General features: G+C 34.6%; 1 protein-coding gene across 2 annotated transcripts in view; it reads right to left on the bottom strand.

Annotated features, from left to right (window-relative positions):
- Positions 1-21479, bottom strand: part of tbxas1 (thromboxane A synthase 1 (platelet)) — a 91736-nt gene that overhangs the window by 12343 nt on the left and 57914 nt on the right. For both annotated transcript variants that reach the window (XM_051134616.1, XM_051134617.1), the window contains 4 exons: positions 14616-14704; positions 14379-14527; positions 14040-14170; positions 12755-13096 (listed from right to left, as the gene is read on the bottom strand). In XM_051134616.1, the coding sequence (XP_050990573.1) occupies positions 12755-13096; positions 14040-14170; positions 14379-14527; positions 14616-14704 (711 nt within the window). The remainder of the gene's footprint in view (positions 1-12754; positions 13097-14039; positions 14171-14378; positions 14528-14615; positions 14705-21479) is intronic.

Here is a 21479-nt window from a genome sequence, read left to right as displayed (position 1 = left end):
CCGGAGTCCCAGCGAAGGTGGTTCTCAAACAATGGCAAGCATCTGATAGCTGTTGACATTCGACACACGCGTCAGGTTGAGGTGCAGCTGACTGCTGGAGGATTTGTTATGGTTGCTTAAATCAGGCACATTACAAGTCTCCTTCCTCCCTGTCCCAAGGGGCCTTACATATTCTCCGGCCCTTCTACAGTGGCAGCAGTGGTTTGATGACTCCATCTGCTCCATTCCATTACACATGCGGCGGAGATCGAAACGGCCGGCACAAAGACCAAATAACAAACAAGGGAGTCATATCGCTCCTTCCACAGTATCAACATCATAACGACACAATGGAGGCATCTGTTCAGAGGAAACTTAGCAAAAGTGCCTCTTTATTCCACACGATACAATGCTGCTTGATACGAAAACCCTGTTAGGGAACATAGCAAGTGGCCTGATGAAGTGGACCGTGACGGTTTGTGCATGAACGCACATGTTTGTGCATGTGTGTCTGCTTGAAAAGTCATTTGAGACATGTAGAGCACTTGAAAAAGTACAGATGACCTGCTGCCTGTAGGTGGGACTGAAATATCTTGATATGAGGAGTCGGGTTTGACGTATGCAGCCCCACGTACCTCAATCCTTCCCCGCTTATACTGCCCAGGGGAGAGAAGGGAGCGGAAAGTGAAGAACGAGAGAGGGGGAACGTAAAACAAAGAGAAATCTTGATGCTCTCAATTTGCCCTTCCTATTCTGCGTCCAGAGGGGGTGTTTCTGTCTTTCTCTCTGCTCTCTTTAACCTGAAGCACAATAGGAGCGTCAGGCATCACCTCAAGCAGCGGATAGATTGGCTACACACAAATGCACACGTACACACTTGACTCTGCAAATTAATGTCTGGTTTCATCATTTTCTTGGTGAAGTAGCAGTTTATAGAAACTTTAAAGCTGATGTGTGTAACATTTGAATGCTATTCCAGTTTAATTACTGTTAAAAACTATTAAAAGGGTACAACTCTTCAAAAGTGGCTATGTTGTGATGCCTAAAGTGACTTTAGCATTTAAAACAACCGAGTAGCATCTTTGCAGCATTTTAGTTTAGGTTGGTGAGATTTTTGTAATCTGTTGTTGTGCATGCTCACAAAAAATGCCTTTATTTGAATAAAAATACAGTAAAAACAGTAATATTGTGACATATTATTACAACTGAAATAACTGTTCTGTTAATATTATAAAACGTAATTATTTCTGATCAAAGCTGAATTGTCAGCATTAGAGCCACAAGATCCTTCAGAAATCATACTAATATGCTGATTTTGTGCTCACGAAACATTTCTTATAATTATCAATGTTGAAAAACATTATGCTCATTATTACGCATGAAAAAGAACAGCGAACAGAAACATAAATGTCTTTAAATGTCCTTTTTAACAATTTAATGCATACTAATACTATAAAAAAAAATAAAAAAAACAATATATATATTATTTTATTTGTAAAAAATATAAGAAAAATATATATAATATAAGAAATAATAATATAATATAATATAATATAAGAAAAAAGAATATATATATATATATATATATTCTTAAAAATATAAACATCAAAAATAAAATAAAAAATTATATATAATATAAAATATTATATTTATAGTATCTATCGTCATGATAGATTCTGTAAATATATATATATATATATATATACACACACACACACACACACACACACACAAAATTGGCCATAGATAAATAAAAATATTATAAATAATAATAATAATAATTTATTATTATTATTTTTTTTAAATCTATCAATGGCCTATTGATAGATTTTATATGATAATAATAAAATATACATTTTATATATATATATATATATATATATATATATATATATATAATTATTATTATTATTATTATTATTATTATTATTATTATTAAAATAATAATTACTTTTTATGTATACTTTTTATATATCTATATGGCCTATATATAGTGGATTATAATACAAAATATTACAACATATCACGTTTGCACAATTTTTACTGGAAAACAGCTAATTATTCAAAATGGTAAAATAAATAAATACAAATCAAGTGTTCAATTTGACTTTTGACATGACACTATCAAATTCATACACTAGATGGCAGAGTACATAAGTGTCAGAGTATGGCTAAGCTAACTGTGGAAATTTAAAAAAAAAAGAAAAAACACAAAAATACATACACAGACTGCCTTTTTAATTCCTTTACATACTTTTATTGATACTTTACTCAAGCTTTGTCACCTTTTAACTGAGCTTTGAATACTGGGATCATATCCACAGACCATTCATGTCATGTTGTCTCTTAATTTGGCGAAGAATATGATATCAGAACAATTGCACTTACAGCACAAGTCCTTCAAATGCAGTCTAGATAGGCCACTTGTTAGGTTTCGTATCACCTTCAAGCCTGTTTTAGTCTCTATTGTTCTCTTCATGGATCTGTTCATATGACGCACTAAAATGAAAGATAAAAGACAGGACAAACAGAGTAAACTGCGCTAGGAACACAAGCACGCTATTTACGCTCATTCAAATAAGCAGTGTATACATAATTTCCTACGTTCCAAATCCGAGAGGCGAGGCTGTTGCATTAGCAATGAGAGAGCCGAAAGCCACATCAATGGGAACCGACAGATACAGCACTGTGGTTCCGGAAGGATCAAAGGCTGTGTTATTGAATTTAGCGGGGGAGAATCAAGCTCTTTATTCAGGTTGGAGCACTATCAGGGAGGGGAGAGGAGCCCATCACTGCTCTGAATGAGGGAAAGAGCCGCCTGGAGGCCGAGCCTCAGAGGAACGTCACCAATGAATTATTCACAGATAGGAAAGGCTAGCTACCGGCTGCTCTCCATCCCTCTATTTCCTGCTTTTACCCTCTTTCTTTGCTATTTTCCACCGTGTCTCTGTGCAGCATTCTGTATGCAATGTTCTCTTTTACTCATTATTTCCATCTTTGTCACAAGTGCTGAATTGTGTATTATGACGGTGAACCACTAGCACAAGCTCTCTCGATTTTCATTATCTCTTTCCGTCCAACAACACACTCCGCTGACCAGATCATTAAAGGAATAGTTCACACAAAAATTAATTCTGTCATTTCACTCACCCTCATCATGTCTCATACAACAGACTTGACTTTCAAACTTCACAAAAGGCGCAAAAGCGCCATAAAAGTGCTTTAAAAGCCCATATGACTCTTGAACTACAGTATATTCCAAGTCTTATCCAGTCATATTAGCTTGAGATTGATAGATTGAGATTTAAATTGCCTAAATTGTCTATCGTATGACTTCAGAAGACTTGGAATGCAATGCTTTAGTCATATAGATCATTTTTTGGTGCTTTTTTGTCCTTTTTCTACAAATTTTTCTATGGATAAAAATGAAGTCATACAGGTTTTGGATGACATGAGGGTAAGTAACATGCCAAAATGACAATTTTCATTTTTGTGAGTCTTCTATATGTACATTTTTCTTTTATTATTTGTACATGTACATTATCTTTTAATTTTCACTAATCAATAACTTTTACATCAGCAGTTACAGTTGAGGTCAAAAGTTCACATATGCCTTGCAGAATCTGCAAAATGTTAATTATTTTACCAAAAGAAGAGGAATCGTACAAAACGCATGCTATTTTTTATTTAGTGCTGACCTGAATAAGATATTTCACATAAAAGATGTTTATATGTAGTCAACATAAGAAAATAATAGTTGAATTTCTGAAAATGACCCTATTTAAAAGTTTACATGCGCTTCATTCTTAATACTGTGCTGTTACCTGAATAATCCACAGCTGTGTTTTTTGTTTAGTGATGGTTGTTCATGAGTCCCTTGTTTGTCCTGAACAGAAAACTCCTTCAGGTCCCACAAATTCTTAGTTTTTTTTTAGCATTTTTGTGTATTTGAACCCTTTCAAACAATGATTGTATGATTTTGAGATCCATCTTTTCACACTGAGGACAACTGAGGGACTCAGTTGCAACTGTTACAGAAGGTTCAAAGACTCACTGATGCTTCAGGAGGAAAAATGGTGCATTAAGAGCCAGGGGGTGAAAACTTTTGAACTGAATGAATGTGTACATTTTTCTTATTTTGCCTAAATATCTTCTTTTTTTCATTTAGTATTGCCATTCAGAAGCTACAGAAGATACTAACATGTTTCCCAGAAGACAAAATAAATTGATAGTGTATGAATTTACCCTCAAATTCCAAAAGTTTTCACCCCGGCTCTTAATGCATTGTGTTTCCTTCTGGAGCATCAGTGTGTGTTTTTTTTTAAGTTAATCATTTAATTATCCCACTAGGATGCATTCAATTGATAAAGTGACAGTAAAGACATTCATAATGTTACAAAAGATTAATAAGTGCTGTTCTTTTAAACTTTCTATTCGTTCTATTTATTCTTTTATTGTGGGAGAAATCTGTCAGCATTTTCATTTTTACATTTTTACTGAATTTTGATCAAATAAATGCATTTTTTTGAAAAACACTGAAAAATTTTACTTTTTAAAAATCAAACTTTGGAAAGGTAGTGCAGTTTACTGTGTTCCTTTTTTATTGGGGCAAAATATGACCCAAACATGTTTTCACCCAGTTTTACCTCTTCTCCTTAAAAAGCAAATGAAAGAGGGAAAAAAAGCATGTTTTTGTCGTCTTTCTTCCATCCTTCATTTCTACCTCTCTCTCTATCTCCCCTTTTCTCTCTGTGGGAGAGGTCTTAGCTGGAAACATGTAATTTTGCTCAGTTTCTGGCCTCTTTGCTCCTGTCTCCCACCTCTGGATGACTCATTAGGTAGTGCTCCGCTTCAGCTCCCTGTTATTTATGCAGATAAAAAAGGCAAATTAATGACGGGCACCCGGGGAGGCACCACACAGCCTGGGAAGGGAAAATGAAAGGCTAGAACAGGAGACACAATGTGTGCAGCCGGTGACACATTCACCAAGTCAGTCGAGCGAAGCATTTACATGTTTGCCACTTAAACTGTCCCAGTGGTAAAAATCAAACTGGCAAATCAATGACAGTAATTCTAGAATTCACCCTTGACATATGGTTTGTTAAGGTCAGGGGTGCGTAAATGAGAACTGGTAATTCATCACAGTCAACTCCATGGATTCCTAAAGGGACAGTTCTTCCAAAAATGATTATTCTGTTATTAATTACTCACCTTTATGTCGTTCCAAACCCGTAAGACCATCATTCATCTTTGGAACACAAACGAGGATATTTTTGATGACATCCGAGAGCTTTCTGACCATGCACAGACAACAACGCAACTGACACGTTCAAGGCCCAGAACGGTAGTAAGGACATCGATAAAATAGTCCATGTGAGAATGTTTTGAAGATGAATGAAGAAGGTCTAACGGGTTTGGAACAACATTAAAGGAGAAGTTCATTTCTAGAACAAAAATAATGTAAATATAATAGTACAAATAATGTACTCACCCCCTTGTCATCCAAGATGTTCATGTCTTTCTTTCTTCAGTCATAAAGAAATAGTTTTTTAAGGAAAACATTTCAGGATTTCTCTCAATATAGTGGACTTCTATGGTGCCTGTGAGTTTGAACTTACAAAATGCAGTTTAAATGCAGCTTCAAATGGCTCTAAACGATCCCAGCCGAGCAAGAGGGGTCTTATCTAGTGAAACGATTGGTTATTTTCTTAAAAAAAAAAAAAAGAATTTATATACTTTTTAACCTCAAATGCTTGTCTTGTCTAGCTCAGGATGTACTGTATAGCTCAGCATGTGTGTATTCCGGTTCAACACAAGGTAGGTCAAAAAACTCCCATCTCATTTTTATCTCCAACTTCAAAATCGTCCTAAATCGCTGTTTTAACTTTTATTGCAAATGGCATTTGATCTTTTTTGCACTGTAAGGTAATGGTTGGTTATTTTCATAAAAATAATACAATTTATATACTTTTTAATCTCAAACGCTCGTCTTGTCTTACTCTGCCTGGACTGTTTTTGTTCTGGTTCATGACAGTTAGGGTATGTTCTCCCTCAACTTCAGAATCGCCCTATATCGCTGTTTTACCTTTTTTGTTAAGGGTGTTTGATCTTCTTTGCATATTCACTTTGCAAAGACTGGGTCGGTACTTCTGCACGATGTTGGATGATTTTGAAATGATTTGTGAAGTTGAGGGAGAAAATACGATTGAAGTTTTTCGAATACACAGAGTTCAGGGAGAGAAAGGCAAGACAAGCATTTGAGATTAAAAAGTATTTAAATTGTTTTTTTTTTAATGAAAATAACCGATCGTTTCGCTAGATAAGAACCTTCTTCCTCTGCTGGGATCTTTTACAACCACATTTGGGATCGTTTGAAGCCGCATGTAAACTGTATTTTGGAAGTTCAAAATTGGGGCACCATATCAGTCCATTATATGGAATAAAATGCTGAAATGTTTTCCTCAAAAAATATAATTTCTTAACGACTGAAGAAAGAACGACATGAACATCTTGGATGACAAGGGGGTGAGTACATTATTTGTAAAATGAGCAATTAATGACAGAATTTTCATTTTTGGGTGAACCATTCCTTTAAAAAGTGTGTAGAAGAGGGAAAAAAATATCACAGACCTGCAATGTGAATTAATGTGATTTTAACTATCTCTTCAAGGACCTGTTTTGCATCTTAAACAAGCTTTAAATTTTAGATTTGTTAAGTACGATTTCCCACCAGAAACAGTTTGTGGCTCTCAGGTAAACACCTTCGGCGCTGCACTGAAGTGGTTACACTCTAGTGCGTTTTAGCACAAAACACTTTCAGCGCCCTCACGCAGGGCGTGTGAGAAGAGTGACATTTGAGAAGCTTTTTAGAGCGAAACTGAGAGCGGCACGCACGCGGTGAGGGGCGTTTAGAGAATAAAACCACTCTGAAGGAGGAGCCGAAGACACTTTCTCTTTAGGCCGATAGACATTATAGCATTGGGCTAGATGAGACTGACCTTCAGTATACACCGGGCCAGATGTCTTCATGGATGGATCCCCAGCTGCTCGATATAAAGAGAGTATTAAGTTATTGCCGGCTATACAGTGGACTTAAGACGCGAGGCGTCGTGAGACAAGGCCAAGGCTGAGCTTGAGTTTTATTGTGCTGCTTGTAATGCTCACTGCTTTTATAACTTCTGTCATAAGCTCTTTTATTCGAAAACTTCACGGCAAGCGGGTTTATAAACAGCTCTCCGGTTTATTTTCCATCTTGGGAATCCTGTCAGCTAACCTCAAAATGTAAAGTACGACGAGTTCGCGTGATGTGCTCTTTGCCAGATGCGTTGCATAAGAAAACCATCAAATAAATGATGCATTATCGTGAGAAATCCCTCAGACCACATTTTTGAGACTAAAAGGTCTATGCTAAAATAAAGAAAACACCCTCATATTTTTTCTATTTTCTGAGGATACGTTTGACTTTAACATAATATGCTGGCACGCAACTAAAGATAAACGATCCCCCTAAAAGCTCCGCAGAACATTCATCCACTCTGAAAAAGACCCGACTTCGAATTGGAAGTGAAAAGAGAGTGCTTAAATTGAAAGAGAAGCAGAGGGGGGAGAACGATGAAGAATGAGCGAATGAGATGAAAGAGTAGACAGAAGGACGCAGAGCTGAACTAATGCCGCGTTTGATCCCTTTCTCCGGTGGGCGGCTGCCATTCCCCGGCTGCAGGTATCAGGATTCAAGAGATGCAGGTTCATGAAGATGCTGTTTAAATGTATGCCATCAGAGAGAAAGCAAAGACAAGAGAGCTCTGAAAATACATCATGAAATAAAAAAGACTGTGGCTGACGGATATGACACATGCCAGAATGAAACTAGGTTTCTGTATTCTGTAAAATGATGAAGTGCTGGTTGTCAGCATTACTGCAGCATTCGATTATTGACAAAATCTGACAAAATATATTTTCGTTAACTAAAATTAAATACAATTTTAGTAAAGTAGTAGTCCCAAGGGTGCATTTACACAACAATGTACTACATTTTTTGAAAAATTTCACGTATAAACAATGCTGTCAAACATACCTATAATCTGAACACATACACTACCAGTCAAAAGTTTTTGAACAGTAAGATTTTTTAAGGAAGTTTCTTCTGCTCACCATGCCTGCATTTATTTGATCTGAAGTACAGCAAAAACAGTAAAATTGTGAAATATTTTTACTATTTAAAATAACTGTTTTCTACTTGAATATATTTTAAAATGTAATTTATTCCTGTGATCAAAGCATTATTATTCCAGTCTTCAGTGTCACATGATCCTTCAGAAATCATTCTAATATGCTGATTTGCTTTTCAAGAAACATTTTTATTATCATTATTATCAATAGTCCAGGATTTTTTGATAATTAGAAAGATCCAAAGATCAGAATTAATCTGAAATAAAAAGCTCTTTTGGAAAAGAAATGATAGAAATTAAAACTTTTATTTAGCAAAGATGCTTTAAAATTGATCAAAAGTGATGAAAAAGACATTTATAATATGACAAAGGATTTCTATTTCAGATAAATGCTGTTCTGAACTTTCTATTCATCAGAGAAACCTGAAAAAATTCTACTCAGCTGTTTCATAATACTACTACTACTACTACTACTACTAATAATAATAAAGCAAATCAGAGCAGCAAATCAGAATTTTAGATTTTTTTTTCTGGAGGATCATGTGACTGGAGTAATGATGCTAAAAATTCTGCTTTAAAATCACAGGAATACTACTAAATATTACATTTTAAAATATATTAAAATAAAAAACAGTTATTTTAAATAACGGATACGCATTTTTCACATGTTGGTATGACTGTTTAGGGTTTTCATGAAATGTCTGCAACATACTTTAGTTAAAATTCCTCAACGGTCGTGTAAAACAACACCCTTTTTACCTTGTCAAAAACAACTCTGTTCACAGTCACCCATTTCGGTGCATTTCTCTTTAAATGATAATGAGCTCTTCTCATCCCACCCCCTCTTCTGTTTTTTGTGTATTGGGTGGCGTGATTTCATCAAAACAAAACAAATCCACTGCATCCTCAGTGGCTCTGATGTCAGGAAAAAATGACGACTCTAAAGCCTGTTTTCCACCGCAAGCTTTGCGTTAGCGTAACTTAATCGTCACTGCAGCTGCAGTGGCTGCTCACACTTGAGGTGCGAAACCAGCCTTATGTTCACTTTTACATCCAACTACAAAACACCTGGATTGCTTACGAGATGTTGTTGCTACAGCTGCTCGAGTGCAGAGAAAAAGGCGGGCAGCGGGCGGAGTCTGAGGGCAGAAATATGCCAATACAGGACTGTTTGTCAGTGGTTGTGGGCGGGGCCTGAGCAATGTGACATCATACTGCTCAGAAAATCAAAATGCTTGATAATTGACTGTAGGTTTTTTGGGGATTAAAAAAAGGAGTAAATGGATTTTTATCATTGTAGGTAAATGTGCTAAGACACTATGTAAAAGTGAATTTTGCATCCGATGTCCCCTTTAAGAATTCCTGCCGTAAGATATTCTGATAACTAGAAATGGCTTGAGAATTGCTATATATATATATATATATATATAAATTGTACCTGTTTTATCAACCACCAGGCCAAAAAACTTTAGTTTTCACAAGTCACATGATTTGAAGTATCTTTTATATTTGTAGCACAAATGTGGGATGAGTTATGCACTGAAGTTTTCTACTTCAGGTTAGCTGTGTTTAAATCCCTAAAACCCTAAGTATAAGCAATAATAACTTAGCAAACACCTCTAAATATTCAGTATATTCTCTCCGCTCCATTATTCTCAAGTCTAGCAGTTTATTTCACGCACACACATTTAATATACTCTTTATTTCCACGGATTTCATTAAACCCGTATTATGTAGAATCTTGCAAAGTGTTTTGTTTGAGACAGCAGAAGCTCAGACTGTAGGGAAGAGTGATCCTTTGAGATAAGGGGGAACAAACATGAAAAAGCAACGTGAGAGAGCCAAAAATCATCCCCCCAATAATGTACTGATTTAGAGGCTCTTCTTCCCACATCTGACCCTCCTCCTCATCACCATCCAGCCTCTCCAGCGCTTTGCGGCACAGATTACAAGGTTTCAGAGAATCAATCAAGAATTCCTCTCCGTCTCTCTCTCGTGAGTATGCACATTATGCACAAACATAAGACATCAAATCAGCAGAACCACCATCATCACTGCAAACCGCTGCTATATTTGTAGAGGAGAGTAAATTATCTAAGCAGATATATTGCAAACTGAGCTTATACAAGCCTGGTATAACTATCACAGTGGTGCAGCTTTTCTAAATTGTTACCGTCTGGTTGTCTTTCTAAACCAAGTACCACTGACAAAGCCCTAACCCTAAATATATTAACTTGCATTTTTGCTGTAATGTTAGTCTGAGCGTCTATTTACACTAAGTGCAAATGGCCGGCTTATGTGTGGTCCTCCCACTAATGTGTGGTTGGGCTACACAACATTACAAAAGACAAATACCAAACAACAGCTCAAGTAGCGTAGATAGTAAAGCGCATAGCAGTGTCTTTTTAACACTATCGACCCGAGTTCGAATCCACTGTACTTGTTCTTCTCCCTTTTTAGATCACATCGGAAATGCATTTATTTTCAATAAAAATGAAGGAAATAATCAAAAAGTTGAAAATAAAGTGCCAAATGTGTGTTTATCGGGTAGGGTTAGTGGTAGGGTTTTTACTGTCCCAATAAAAATGATAATTTACACTCAATACCTTATTGTTTCATACTGTTTTATAAAGTTCTACAATGCTGAGGTGCAGATAAGTAGTATAAATTTGAGAAAATACTGCTATTTTTACATAGCGTAAATAGTATCTGTCGCTATTTGCACTTAGCGTAAATAGCATCTATCGCTAAGAAAATATGCTATTTTCATTTAGCGTAAATAGCATCTAATTGCTATTTACGCTTAGTTTAAACAGCATCTATTGCTATTTGCGCTTGGTGCAAATATCCATTAGGGGAGAGTGGGGTAAGATGAGCAATTTTTTACTTATGTGGTTCTCAAGATAAAGAAAAATGCATACAATGAAAGTATCTAAAGGAATTTTTTAGGATGTTTCCTATTATTTTAAATGATCAGAATGTATATATGATAAAGGTTTCTAAAAATATTTTTAAAAGTATTCCTGTGGCTCAATTTGCCCCAGGTTAGGGGTAAGCTGACTCGAGTCAGTGAGTAAGATGCACCATCTGGGTAAAAACCAACCATCTGACTGAATCTGATTTAAAAGATAATCTACACCAGTTTTAACCTTTCCAAAAATAGACTAAACAGAGAGTCTGTTGAGTATAATTAAATAAAAACTGAATTAGAATGAAAGAATAAATGGCACTGAAATTACTAAACATTTTAGTCAAAAGATTCTCGGCATGGTAGCTTTTCTGCAATGTCGAACCAGCCATTAGGGACTAAACGTGGAAAGATATATTTGATTATATGTGATAAAAAGCATCTTCTGGTTCTCAGAGAAGAATATGGCGCACTTGTACACTGTCCCTATCAAATCAACTACAAATAATATATATAAATATGACAAACTAAACCAGCTGTGTAATATCAAATTCAAATACCAGTTTATACTTCAGAGATTTAACTTAACTTCAGTGTCTTATGGTGGAGTAAGTTAAAGTGCTGGCTCAACTTACCCCACATCATTTGGCTCACTTTGCCCCATAGCTGTCATTTCAGGAAAAACTTACCAATTCAGGATAAAATTTAGCTAAATGATTTGCATGGTTTTATATGCTGCTAAATCACCTATATGCATCATAAATATTTCAGACCTGGATAAATTTGATTTAATGTAACGGACATTACATCAAGCCAAAAACTGCTTTTAAAGTAAAAGCGTGCCTTCCACTCCTCTCACATGTTTCACAGTTTGGCGGAAATGATATGTGATTCTAAAATACATGGTCACTTGATAGTAAAAGTGTACAGTTGCCAAGATACAGGGGGTGGGTCAACTTACCCACTGGCTCATCTTACCCCACTTAACCCCTACAATGTTAGTTTTCCATGGCATTGCCTAGATCTACAACTTTGGCAGCTAAATTACATTAATTATATGGAAAAATATACTGAAGATTTCTGTTGCACTGGCAACATTTTAAAATATTATCCTTTGCCACCTATCATTAGGATTAGTGTATATGTATAAACCTGCAAAAGCAACATGACAACTATGAATTTCAATAAAATGAAATAATTATCAAATCTGATCCATTTTCACACCATTTTTCTCTGAACTTTTTTGTGGACCCCAGTTTGAAAACTAATGCTGTATGGTATAACCTACCCAATATGCCTGCCAAGATGAAGCTCACCCAAAAAACATTTGTTTCCGGCCCTGTAAATGTAATCAACGGTCCTGACAGTAAATGGTTTCTGAGAAACGCGCCAGCTCATGTAGACCTTCAAAATGAATGAGAAGAAACAATCCAACCCACTAAAGAGCAGAGAATGCATCACACAGAGATGGAGGACAAAGACAAAATATTTCAAAAAACATTTTCTGAATCATTACGGCATTTATGGGCACCCACAGTAGAACTAATATGACAAAAGACTTTTGAGAAAAAACTGAAGGGAATGTCAATTATGCCACAAATTATTTGTGCATAACATGACATAAAGAAGCATTCCCAAAACAAGAAAGAAATAAATGTTGGTTTCCGAGTACAACAGGCATTTAAATCTTTAAACTCACATGTCTGCTGAAGAATTCATCCACTTCCTCTTGGAGTTTTTTCTGGCACTCTGGATGGAGCGCCAACAGGTAGCATGCGAATGCTAGTGTGTTGCTGCTTGTTTCGTAGCCGGCCAACAGGAAGATGAAGGACTGACCGACAACCTCATCCTCAGTCATCATTCTCTTCTGCTGGGTGCGTTTGGTGGACTCATGTCCAGGTTCATTTTCCTGTCCGTTGTCCATTCCCTGATCGGTGCAATCCTGCTCATCTGCGTCATTGACCACATCAAAGTGCTCCACAGACAAATGCTTGTTGGTGGCCCTGACGTCCAGCATCAGCTGCAGGAAGTCTCGCCTCCGCTGTAGACAAGCAGATTATGAATGTTCATCCGAATCAATTTGTTTTGATTCCACATTGATTATTTTGGATATATATCAGGTATATGCCAAAAAAATCTCTCAACTAATGTTGTAAAATATACATGAGAGTCAGTTACTACATTACTATTATACCGAAGCTTAAAATGAACTGATTTGTATACAAATGCTTAAATTACACTCAGTTAATTTATTATAACAGTAAAGATACAATTACATAATTATATTTCTACTCCACTTAATTTTTTGAAATATTAAAATTTAAACGGTGGCTGTCAAATGGATTTATTCAAGCATAAAACATTGAAGAACAGTAAAAATGATGATGAATATGTTATATGATGCATGTATTTAGCTAGAGTTTATTTTTCTAGCTCACTAACAAGTTTAAGGTCACTGAATATGTTTTTCGGAGGTAAGATGTGACATTACTTCACATATTGTTTACAAGCTTATACATATATGACGTCTTTGCACGGTTGAAATACTGATTGAGTGATAACATGAAACAGGGTATGGATTTCGGTAAGTTGTACTCTTCTTTTAACATATCATTGGATGTTTTTTAATGCTTATTTTGTTCTGAAACTGGTATTAAAGCGAGATGATTCTTGCCGCTGCTTCTCTTGAACTGAGGCGCTACAATGATCCAAACGGGATTTATTGTTTGAATAATGAAATAAAATGGACAGAATTTGAAATCTGAGACTTTGTTTCATACCAAAAGTAAAAAAAGCACAAAGCTTATTACGATTTGTTAGATGGGAGGCGCACTGCAATATTCCCTTCATTAACTGAAAACAGGCTAGACTAATCAATTGTTGGGATTTATGAATCGATATTGTTTCGTACAAACGAGAAACGATTAAAATACAGAGGATGGTTGATACAGAGGAATGTTTAATTTGTTCAATCACAGCCATACCTGTTCTGGGGGAAGATCATCTCTCTGTTTAATCATTTTCTGGATGCATTTGATAAAAAAGCTGTTCATCTCATCTCTTGATTTATTAGGAAGAAGTCCAGCAAGAGGCTGAAGGAGAAATGGAAATGCCACTACAGCAAAACCAGGAAAACAACACAGTCAGTTAGAAAATTGTATTTTTACCTCTTACTTGTATAATAAACCTCTAATCGCAATATCAGCATAATGAAAATTAGTTTCATATTATCATCTGTCGGAAGCACTTTCCAAGCTGTGATATCCATTGTATAATAATGAGACCGAAATGAACGCTGCCTGCATTGAGTTGATTGAACGTACTGAAGAATATCATGACAGGTCTGAAGAAGGTGAAAGCGAAGAACTTGGAGGCTTGGTGCACAAAAGGGTCATCAGGATTGTTTTGAGAATCCACCTGCGTACCGAACGCCACACTGGCAATTACGTCCATTGTGAAGCAGCCGAAACACCTGCAAAACAAACATGTTTTATATTATTAAGAGCTCTGAAATTATCAGACGAGCAGATGCGCACTCATATGCTGAAAGAAACTCGTACTTGTGGATGTTGAAGCTGTTACCGGACTCAGCGTGGCTCTTTAGGTTTTTCACTAACGTCTCTGTGGCCGTGTTGATGAGGGGAACCATCTGCAAAGCAAGTATTTTGCCCACAAAGACATCAGAATCGCTAAACACCACAAACCAATGGAAAGGAGTTAAATTACATCAGATTGATTCAGAGATGAACAAGGAATAAATGCAGTCTAATGCATCCTTCTAAAGAAACAAAAAAGCCTAGTACAAGTAATGAAAATGGCTTGTGCAAACAGGTTTGGTCAGATATGAAGATGTAGGCTTTATTGATGGTAAAATTCCTTTTCCCATATCCATCCTGAAAAGCACGAGCCAAGTCCATTAACGGCTTATGATCCCAGAGAGCATGACCAATGAGTATAAGGCTCAATTTTATGATCTCAAGAAACGACTGATTAATTAATTGATATATTTATTAAGAACAAACCACAAAACAGTTTAAAACAGCATGAACTATTTGGTTTCCATAGAGTACTGCTAGTGTACACTTACAAAAACTGTACTGAGTGTACAGTGATTTATTTTGTGGAAAGTACCATGATATTCCTATAAGAATTCCCAGTTTTTAATTCATTACTTTTTATGACTTTCAATGACGTTTCTAGTCATGTTGAGTCACTAAATGAGAATTTGTTAAATGCAGAATTCAATAATGAATCATTTTGACCAGTTCTGGAATGGATTCAAAAGAATGATTCACTCACAAATGTTTAACATAAACTTTTATACTTTATTTATACATCAATTAAATATTTTACAGTTGAGCACATAAACTTAAAAAAAGATTATCAGCAATTATAGGCGCAGATATTAAGCATTTTTGGTTATTGGTATCAGTCATTTCAAAACTGATTTGCTGATAAAATAATTTAAAAGCATTTATAGAAAGTTTTTATCAGAGCCCTTGTTATTCTTAATTTTGCCATTCATTTTCATTTTTACACCAGACATATATATATCGGTTTGAAATATCGGTTATTGGTCTACTTGATCTGTAATAATCGGTATATATATATAGGTTGATCCCTAGTTTCATGGTGTATATATATATATATATATATATATATATATATATACACACACACTTTAAAATTTAACTAACTTCCATGACTTGCAAGAAGGCGTGTGATATGGTATTTATATGCTGCTCTGAAATTTGTGTATTGCGTGCATATAATAAATATGCATTGCAGTACAGCATCTTCAATAACTCCTAAAACATTTTCATTTCTATTCAAAATGCATTTCTTTGTAAGCAGCTGAAAGGCACCGACTACACAGCTTGGTCTGTTTCGTTCAGTCTATTCATTCACGAGCAGAGGGCCAGAAATGACAAAAGAGTTGAAGACAGATTACGCTACTCCAGACGCACGATTCTTGGAACTGCACTTCTTCACACCTCTGTATCTCAGTGAGATGAGAGGTTGTCCATGCTCGGTGTTCAAGGCTATGGCTTTCCTCCCTGACACCCATGACTGCAGCCGTGATAAGCCAGCAGCTCTTAGAGACCTATTGATCCCGTCTCCTCAGGAGGAGAGAGAGCGAGAGAAAAAGATACAGAACTAGTCTGTATAAGAGGAAAGCGGGATGGAGAGAAAGATATAGGAAAGAAAATGTGCTATGTAAAGGCTGTTCTGTTTAGATCAAGCGAGTGGACATGATTATTGACTTGTTTTTCTTATCAATTTTGTCTTATAGTTACTCTGCTAATAGACTACTTCACACCAGCATGAATTTTCATGCTAGACTAGCCTACTGAGTTAGGGCAGATCATACAGGTGAACTGAATGTAGTTGATAAAACTAAGCAAATTTTTTTCCCAGTGAAGTTAGATGAACAAGATATCGGAGCTCTGACAAAAGCTTTCCTTAAATGCTTTTAAATTATTTTATCGGCACATCGGTTTTGAAAATGACCAATATCGATAGCTATAAAAATGCTTAATATCGGCACTCTGACAAAAACATTCTTTAAATGCTTTTAAATTATTTTATCGGCACATCAGTTTTGAAAATAACTGATACCGATAACCATAAAAAAGCTTAATATCGGCACTCTGACAAAAACATTCTTTAAATGCTTTTAAATTATTTTTATCGGCACATCAGTTTTGAAAATGACAAATTATCAATAACTATAAAAATGCTCAATATCAGCACTCTGACAAAAACATTCTTTAAATGCTTTTAATTATTTTATCGGCAAATCGGTTTAGAAAATGACTAATACCGATAACTAAAAAAATGCTTAATATTGGCACTCTGACAAAAACATTCTTTAAATGCTTTTAATTATTTTATTGGCACATCGGTTTTGAAAATGACCAATATCGATAATTATAAAAATGCTTAATATCGGCGCTCTGACAAAAGTTTTCTTTAAATGCTTTAAATTATTTTATCGGCAAATTGTTTTTTAAAAATGACTGTTCCCGATAACCATAAAAATGCTTAATATTGGCACTCTGACAAAAACTCTCTTTAAATGCTTTTACATTTTATCGGGATATCGGTTTTCAAAATGGCTAATACCAATAACCATAAAAATGTTTAATAAACCAAAAAAAACAAAACCAAAATAACCAAAAAAAAACAAACAAAAACAACAACAACAAAAAAAAAACCACAGATACAATAACCATAAAAAATGCTTCATATTGGCATTCTGACAAAACTTTCTTTAAATGTTTTAAATTATTTTATTGGTAAATCGGTTTTGAAAATGACTGATACAATAACCATAAAAAAATGCTTAATATCAGTGCTCTGACAAAAATGTTACATTTTTAAACATTTTTTAAAATAATTTTATCCTAATCAGCTAATACTATTAGCAAAACAATACATATCCAAAATATTGGGTAAAATACTTTTTTTTAAATAGACATTCAAATCTATTTGTTACAAAAAAAAATATGTGAAATAAGTGCTGTTCTTTTAAACTTTTAATTAATCAATAAACTGTTTCTAATACTGATAATAATTATTATTTCTTGAGCAACAAATCAGCATATTAGAGTGAATTCTGAAGGATCATGTGACAGAAGACTGGAGTAATGACTACTAAAAATTCAGCTTTGCATCACAGGAATAAATTACATTTTAAAACTGACTAAAATAGCAATCAGTTATTTTAAAGTGTAATAATAATAGTGAGTAAAATATTTCACAGTATTATGTTTTTTACTGTAGCTTAGCTTCTTGAAGTCCTACAAATGTAACTAAATTGTGTCTATATAGCCTAAGCAAAAGCTTTGTTATCCAACACATTTTGTATTCACCAGTGGTCAAGTTATCTCAGTTTTACTGGAACGAATTACATCTCCGTGAGGCCTTACTTGGTGGTAAATAAGACGAATAGGTGTGTGTGTGTCCGTGCGTGCATGTGTGTGTTTGTTGATGCATATTGACTCCGTGCAGGCAGGCAGATGAAGACGACTGGAAGGGCTGATGGAGAACGACAGGAGCGGTGTCTACTGTCTCTTTCTAGCACTACACCACAGCTAATGAAAATCAATACAAGCAGCAAGTGCATGCCTACACTTTTGCACTCACAACTTGGAGCTCAGTTATACATTAAACATTCAGGCTCAAACTGATTTTTGATCCCGATTTTATTTCGCATAAAATCCTCCGCCAGCTAATATTTAACAGTGGAACGGCTCGATACTGCGGGTTTTAAAATGCAAACACGATGGCTTTGTTTACTGTAATTAAGTTAATGGACATGCTTTAAGACGCAGCTCCGAGACTTGGATTAGAGTAGACTGTAAAGACGTTTATGAGCTCATTAGAAGTTTGTGTCTTTGCCACTGTGCAGTGTTTCGCTCCCACACTGTGTTCAGAGATGATGGATGGAGAGTGATGTGTGCGGATTTCTCCTGAATGATGTCACACCATGCTGAATTTAGCTTGGGTGAATGGCACTCTGCTGTTATGGTATCTGTGTGTGAGAGAAAGTGAGACACGGAGCACAAACACTGTTTCTCCTCTCACTGCAGCACACACCTCTGACATTCATGATGGACGTGTTTACCATTTCAGCCGGAGAAGGGAAATGACATCATTAATGGATTCATATACATACAGTTGGGGCCAAATATATCAGCACCTTTTCTGCAATAAATGCAATATGTGTGCAACATTCTAAAATGCAAGACACACACACACACGACTGAATGTTTCTCAAAATCTGTTGATTTGTAGACAGAACAAATACATTTTTTAATAATTATTATGATGCCTCATGCAGCTTTTGGTCACTAAATTATTCCCATTTTCCCACTTGCGTTATAGTTTTGATGACGTTCCTATTAGAATATTCTAGTGTGTAAAAGAGTCAAATAAGAAAATATAGTGAAAATAAGATTTTTTTCCCCAAATTCTGTGATTCCATTTTTTGGAATCTTTTGGTCACTAAATTATTCCCATTTTCCCACTTGCGATATAGTTTTGATGACTTTCCTATTAGAATATTCTAGTGTGTAAAAGAGTCAAATAAGAAAATATAGTGAAAATAAGAATTTTTTTTCCCAAATTCTGTGATTCAATTTTATAACGTTTTAATTTTTCTAGGCTCTGTTTTAATGGTTAAATTAAAAAAAAATGCTTAATGTATTGAAATCATGAAACGAACACAATTTAACAGCAATTTATAATATAATAATATAATAATATACAATATATAAATAATATAAATGAATAATATAATAATATAAAATATAATCCAAATATATCTAACCAAAGTTATGATTACAAATAAAATTATATATTTATTTATATACACACACTACCAGTCAAAAGTTTTTGAACAGTGAGATTTTTAATGTTTTTTAAAGAAGTCTCTTCTGCTCACCAAGACTATATTTATTTGATTCAAAATACAGCAGCAAAAACAGTAAAATTCTGAAATATTTTTAGTATTTAAAATAACTGTTTTCTATTTGAATATATTTTAAAATGTAATTTATTCCCGTGATTTCGAAGCTGAATTTTTAGCATCATTACTCCAGTCACATGATCCTACAGAACTCATTCTAAAATTCTGATTTGCTGCTCAAAAACATTTATTATTATTATGTTTAAAACAGCTGAGCAGAATTTTTTCAAGTTTCTTTGATGAATTGAAAGTTCAGAAGAACATAATTTATCTGAAATAGAAATCTTTTGTAACATTATAAATGTCTTTATCATCAGTTCGGATCAATTTAAATCATCCTTGCTAAATGAAAGTATTAATTTCTATAATTTTCTTTCCTCCCCAAAAAAAAAAAAAAAAAAAAAAAAAAACTGACTCCAAGCTTTTGAATGGTATAATGTAATATAATTATGTAATATAATATAATTTTTATTTCAGATAAATGCTGAAATTTATCAGAATTCATCAGAGAATCCTGAAAAAATTTACTCAACTGTTTTAAATATTAATAATAATAAAAATGTTTCTTGAACAACAAATCAGCATATTAGAATAATTTCTGAAGGATCATGTGACAATAATAATGCTGAAAATTTGATCACAGGAATAAATTACATTTTAAAATATATTCAAATAGAAAACAGTCATTTTAAATAGTAAAAACGTTTCTGTTTTTATGTTACTGAAGAAAATGTTACTGAAGAAAAAACTTCTTTAAAAAAAAAACATTAAAAATCTAACTGTAGAAAGTTTGAGTATAAAATAATATAATATTATACAAATACGGTAATACAAATATATTCTAAACAAACATGATTACAAATAAAAGTCTTAAAACAGTCTTGAAACAGATTTTAAATGATTTCCAATCTTGATGGATGTATTTTAGACTACAAAGCATTTCTTATTTTTGTAAATTTAAGTAAATTATTTTTGAAGGACCATTAAAAATTCAGCTTTTCCGTCATAGGAATAAATGACATTTTAAAAACATTAAAATAGACAAGTTATTTTAAATTGTAATAATGTCTATGTATGTGTAGAAAAAGAAAAACTCATGTGAACACCAAAAAAAACACAGTGTTGCATTACATTGCAGAAAAAAGCCAGTATTTTTGGCCACAACTGTACACATATCCCAAAAGTTGATTCTTTCTTTATTAGGAGATGAAATCATCTGCAATTCTTGGCGAAGCAAAAAGAAGACACGAACTCACAGGGTCAGTTTCCAAGACATAGCTCACACTCCAGACTACAAGATGTTTTCAGTAGAGAAATCAACATTGACAACATAATTTAAACCAGGACTTATTTAATCTGTGATTTATTAATCCCATTCAATCACTCTGCTTGTAAATGAATACGCAGTCACATGAGACGCGGAGAACGACAGAGCATCGATCCTGTTCTATGATGTAAGATGTGATGACTGGCACTTCAAAACATGTTAGCAAGAGGACAAACAGCAATGAACTGCTGTCATCCAGAACCTCCTCATTACAACTATCACATCTCCCAGCCAATCACATCATTCCGGCATGGCCAATTACACGTTTTCAGCAGACGGCTTCATGTCTTTTTCTTCATCTCAGTGATGTCATGTGAATTAAATCCACTGTGGTTTTTCTTCCCTCTACAAGAGTGATATGTTAAACTCATTTTTTTAGGTTTGCAACCTCATCTTTCACTCATCTGTCTGTTCCTCTTGACTACCGCGCCTCTTTCCTTCCTGTTCACTTTCTTCTGTCTTTCTCTGTTTTATTTCATCAGAAAAGAGTGCATGTAAAGTGCAGGGCTAATGTAGAGGAAACACACTCCTTTGTTCTCTTACATGTGATGAATGTCAAACCCTCTTAGCTCTCGGTTTCTATCTCTCACTTTGGGAGAACTGATAGTCTAGTATCATCAAGCT

The sequence above is a fragment of the Labeo rohita genome, chromosome 18 (genome assembly GCF_022985175.1).
Source record: "Labeo rohita strain BAU-BD-2019 chromosome 18, IGBB_LRoh.1.0, whole genome shotgun sequence".
Lineage (NCBI taxonomy): Eukaryota > Metazoa > Chordata > Actinopteri > Cypriniformes > Cyprinidae > Labeo > Labeo rohita.
This window is presented reverse-complemented; position numbering and strand designations above follow the sequence as displayed.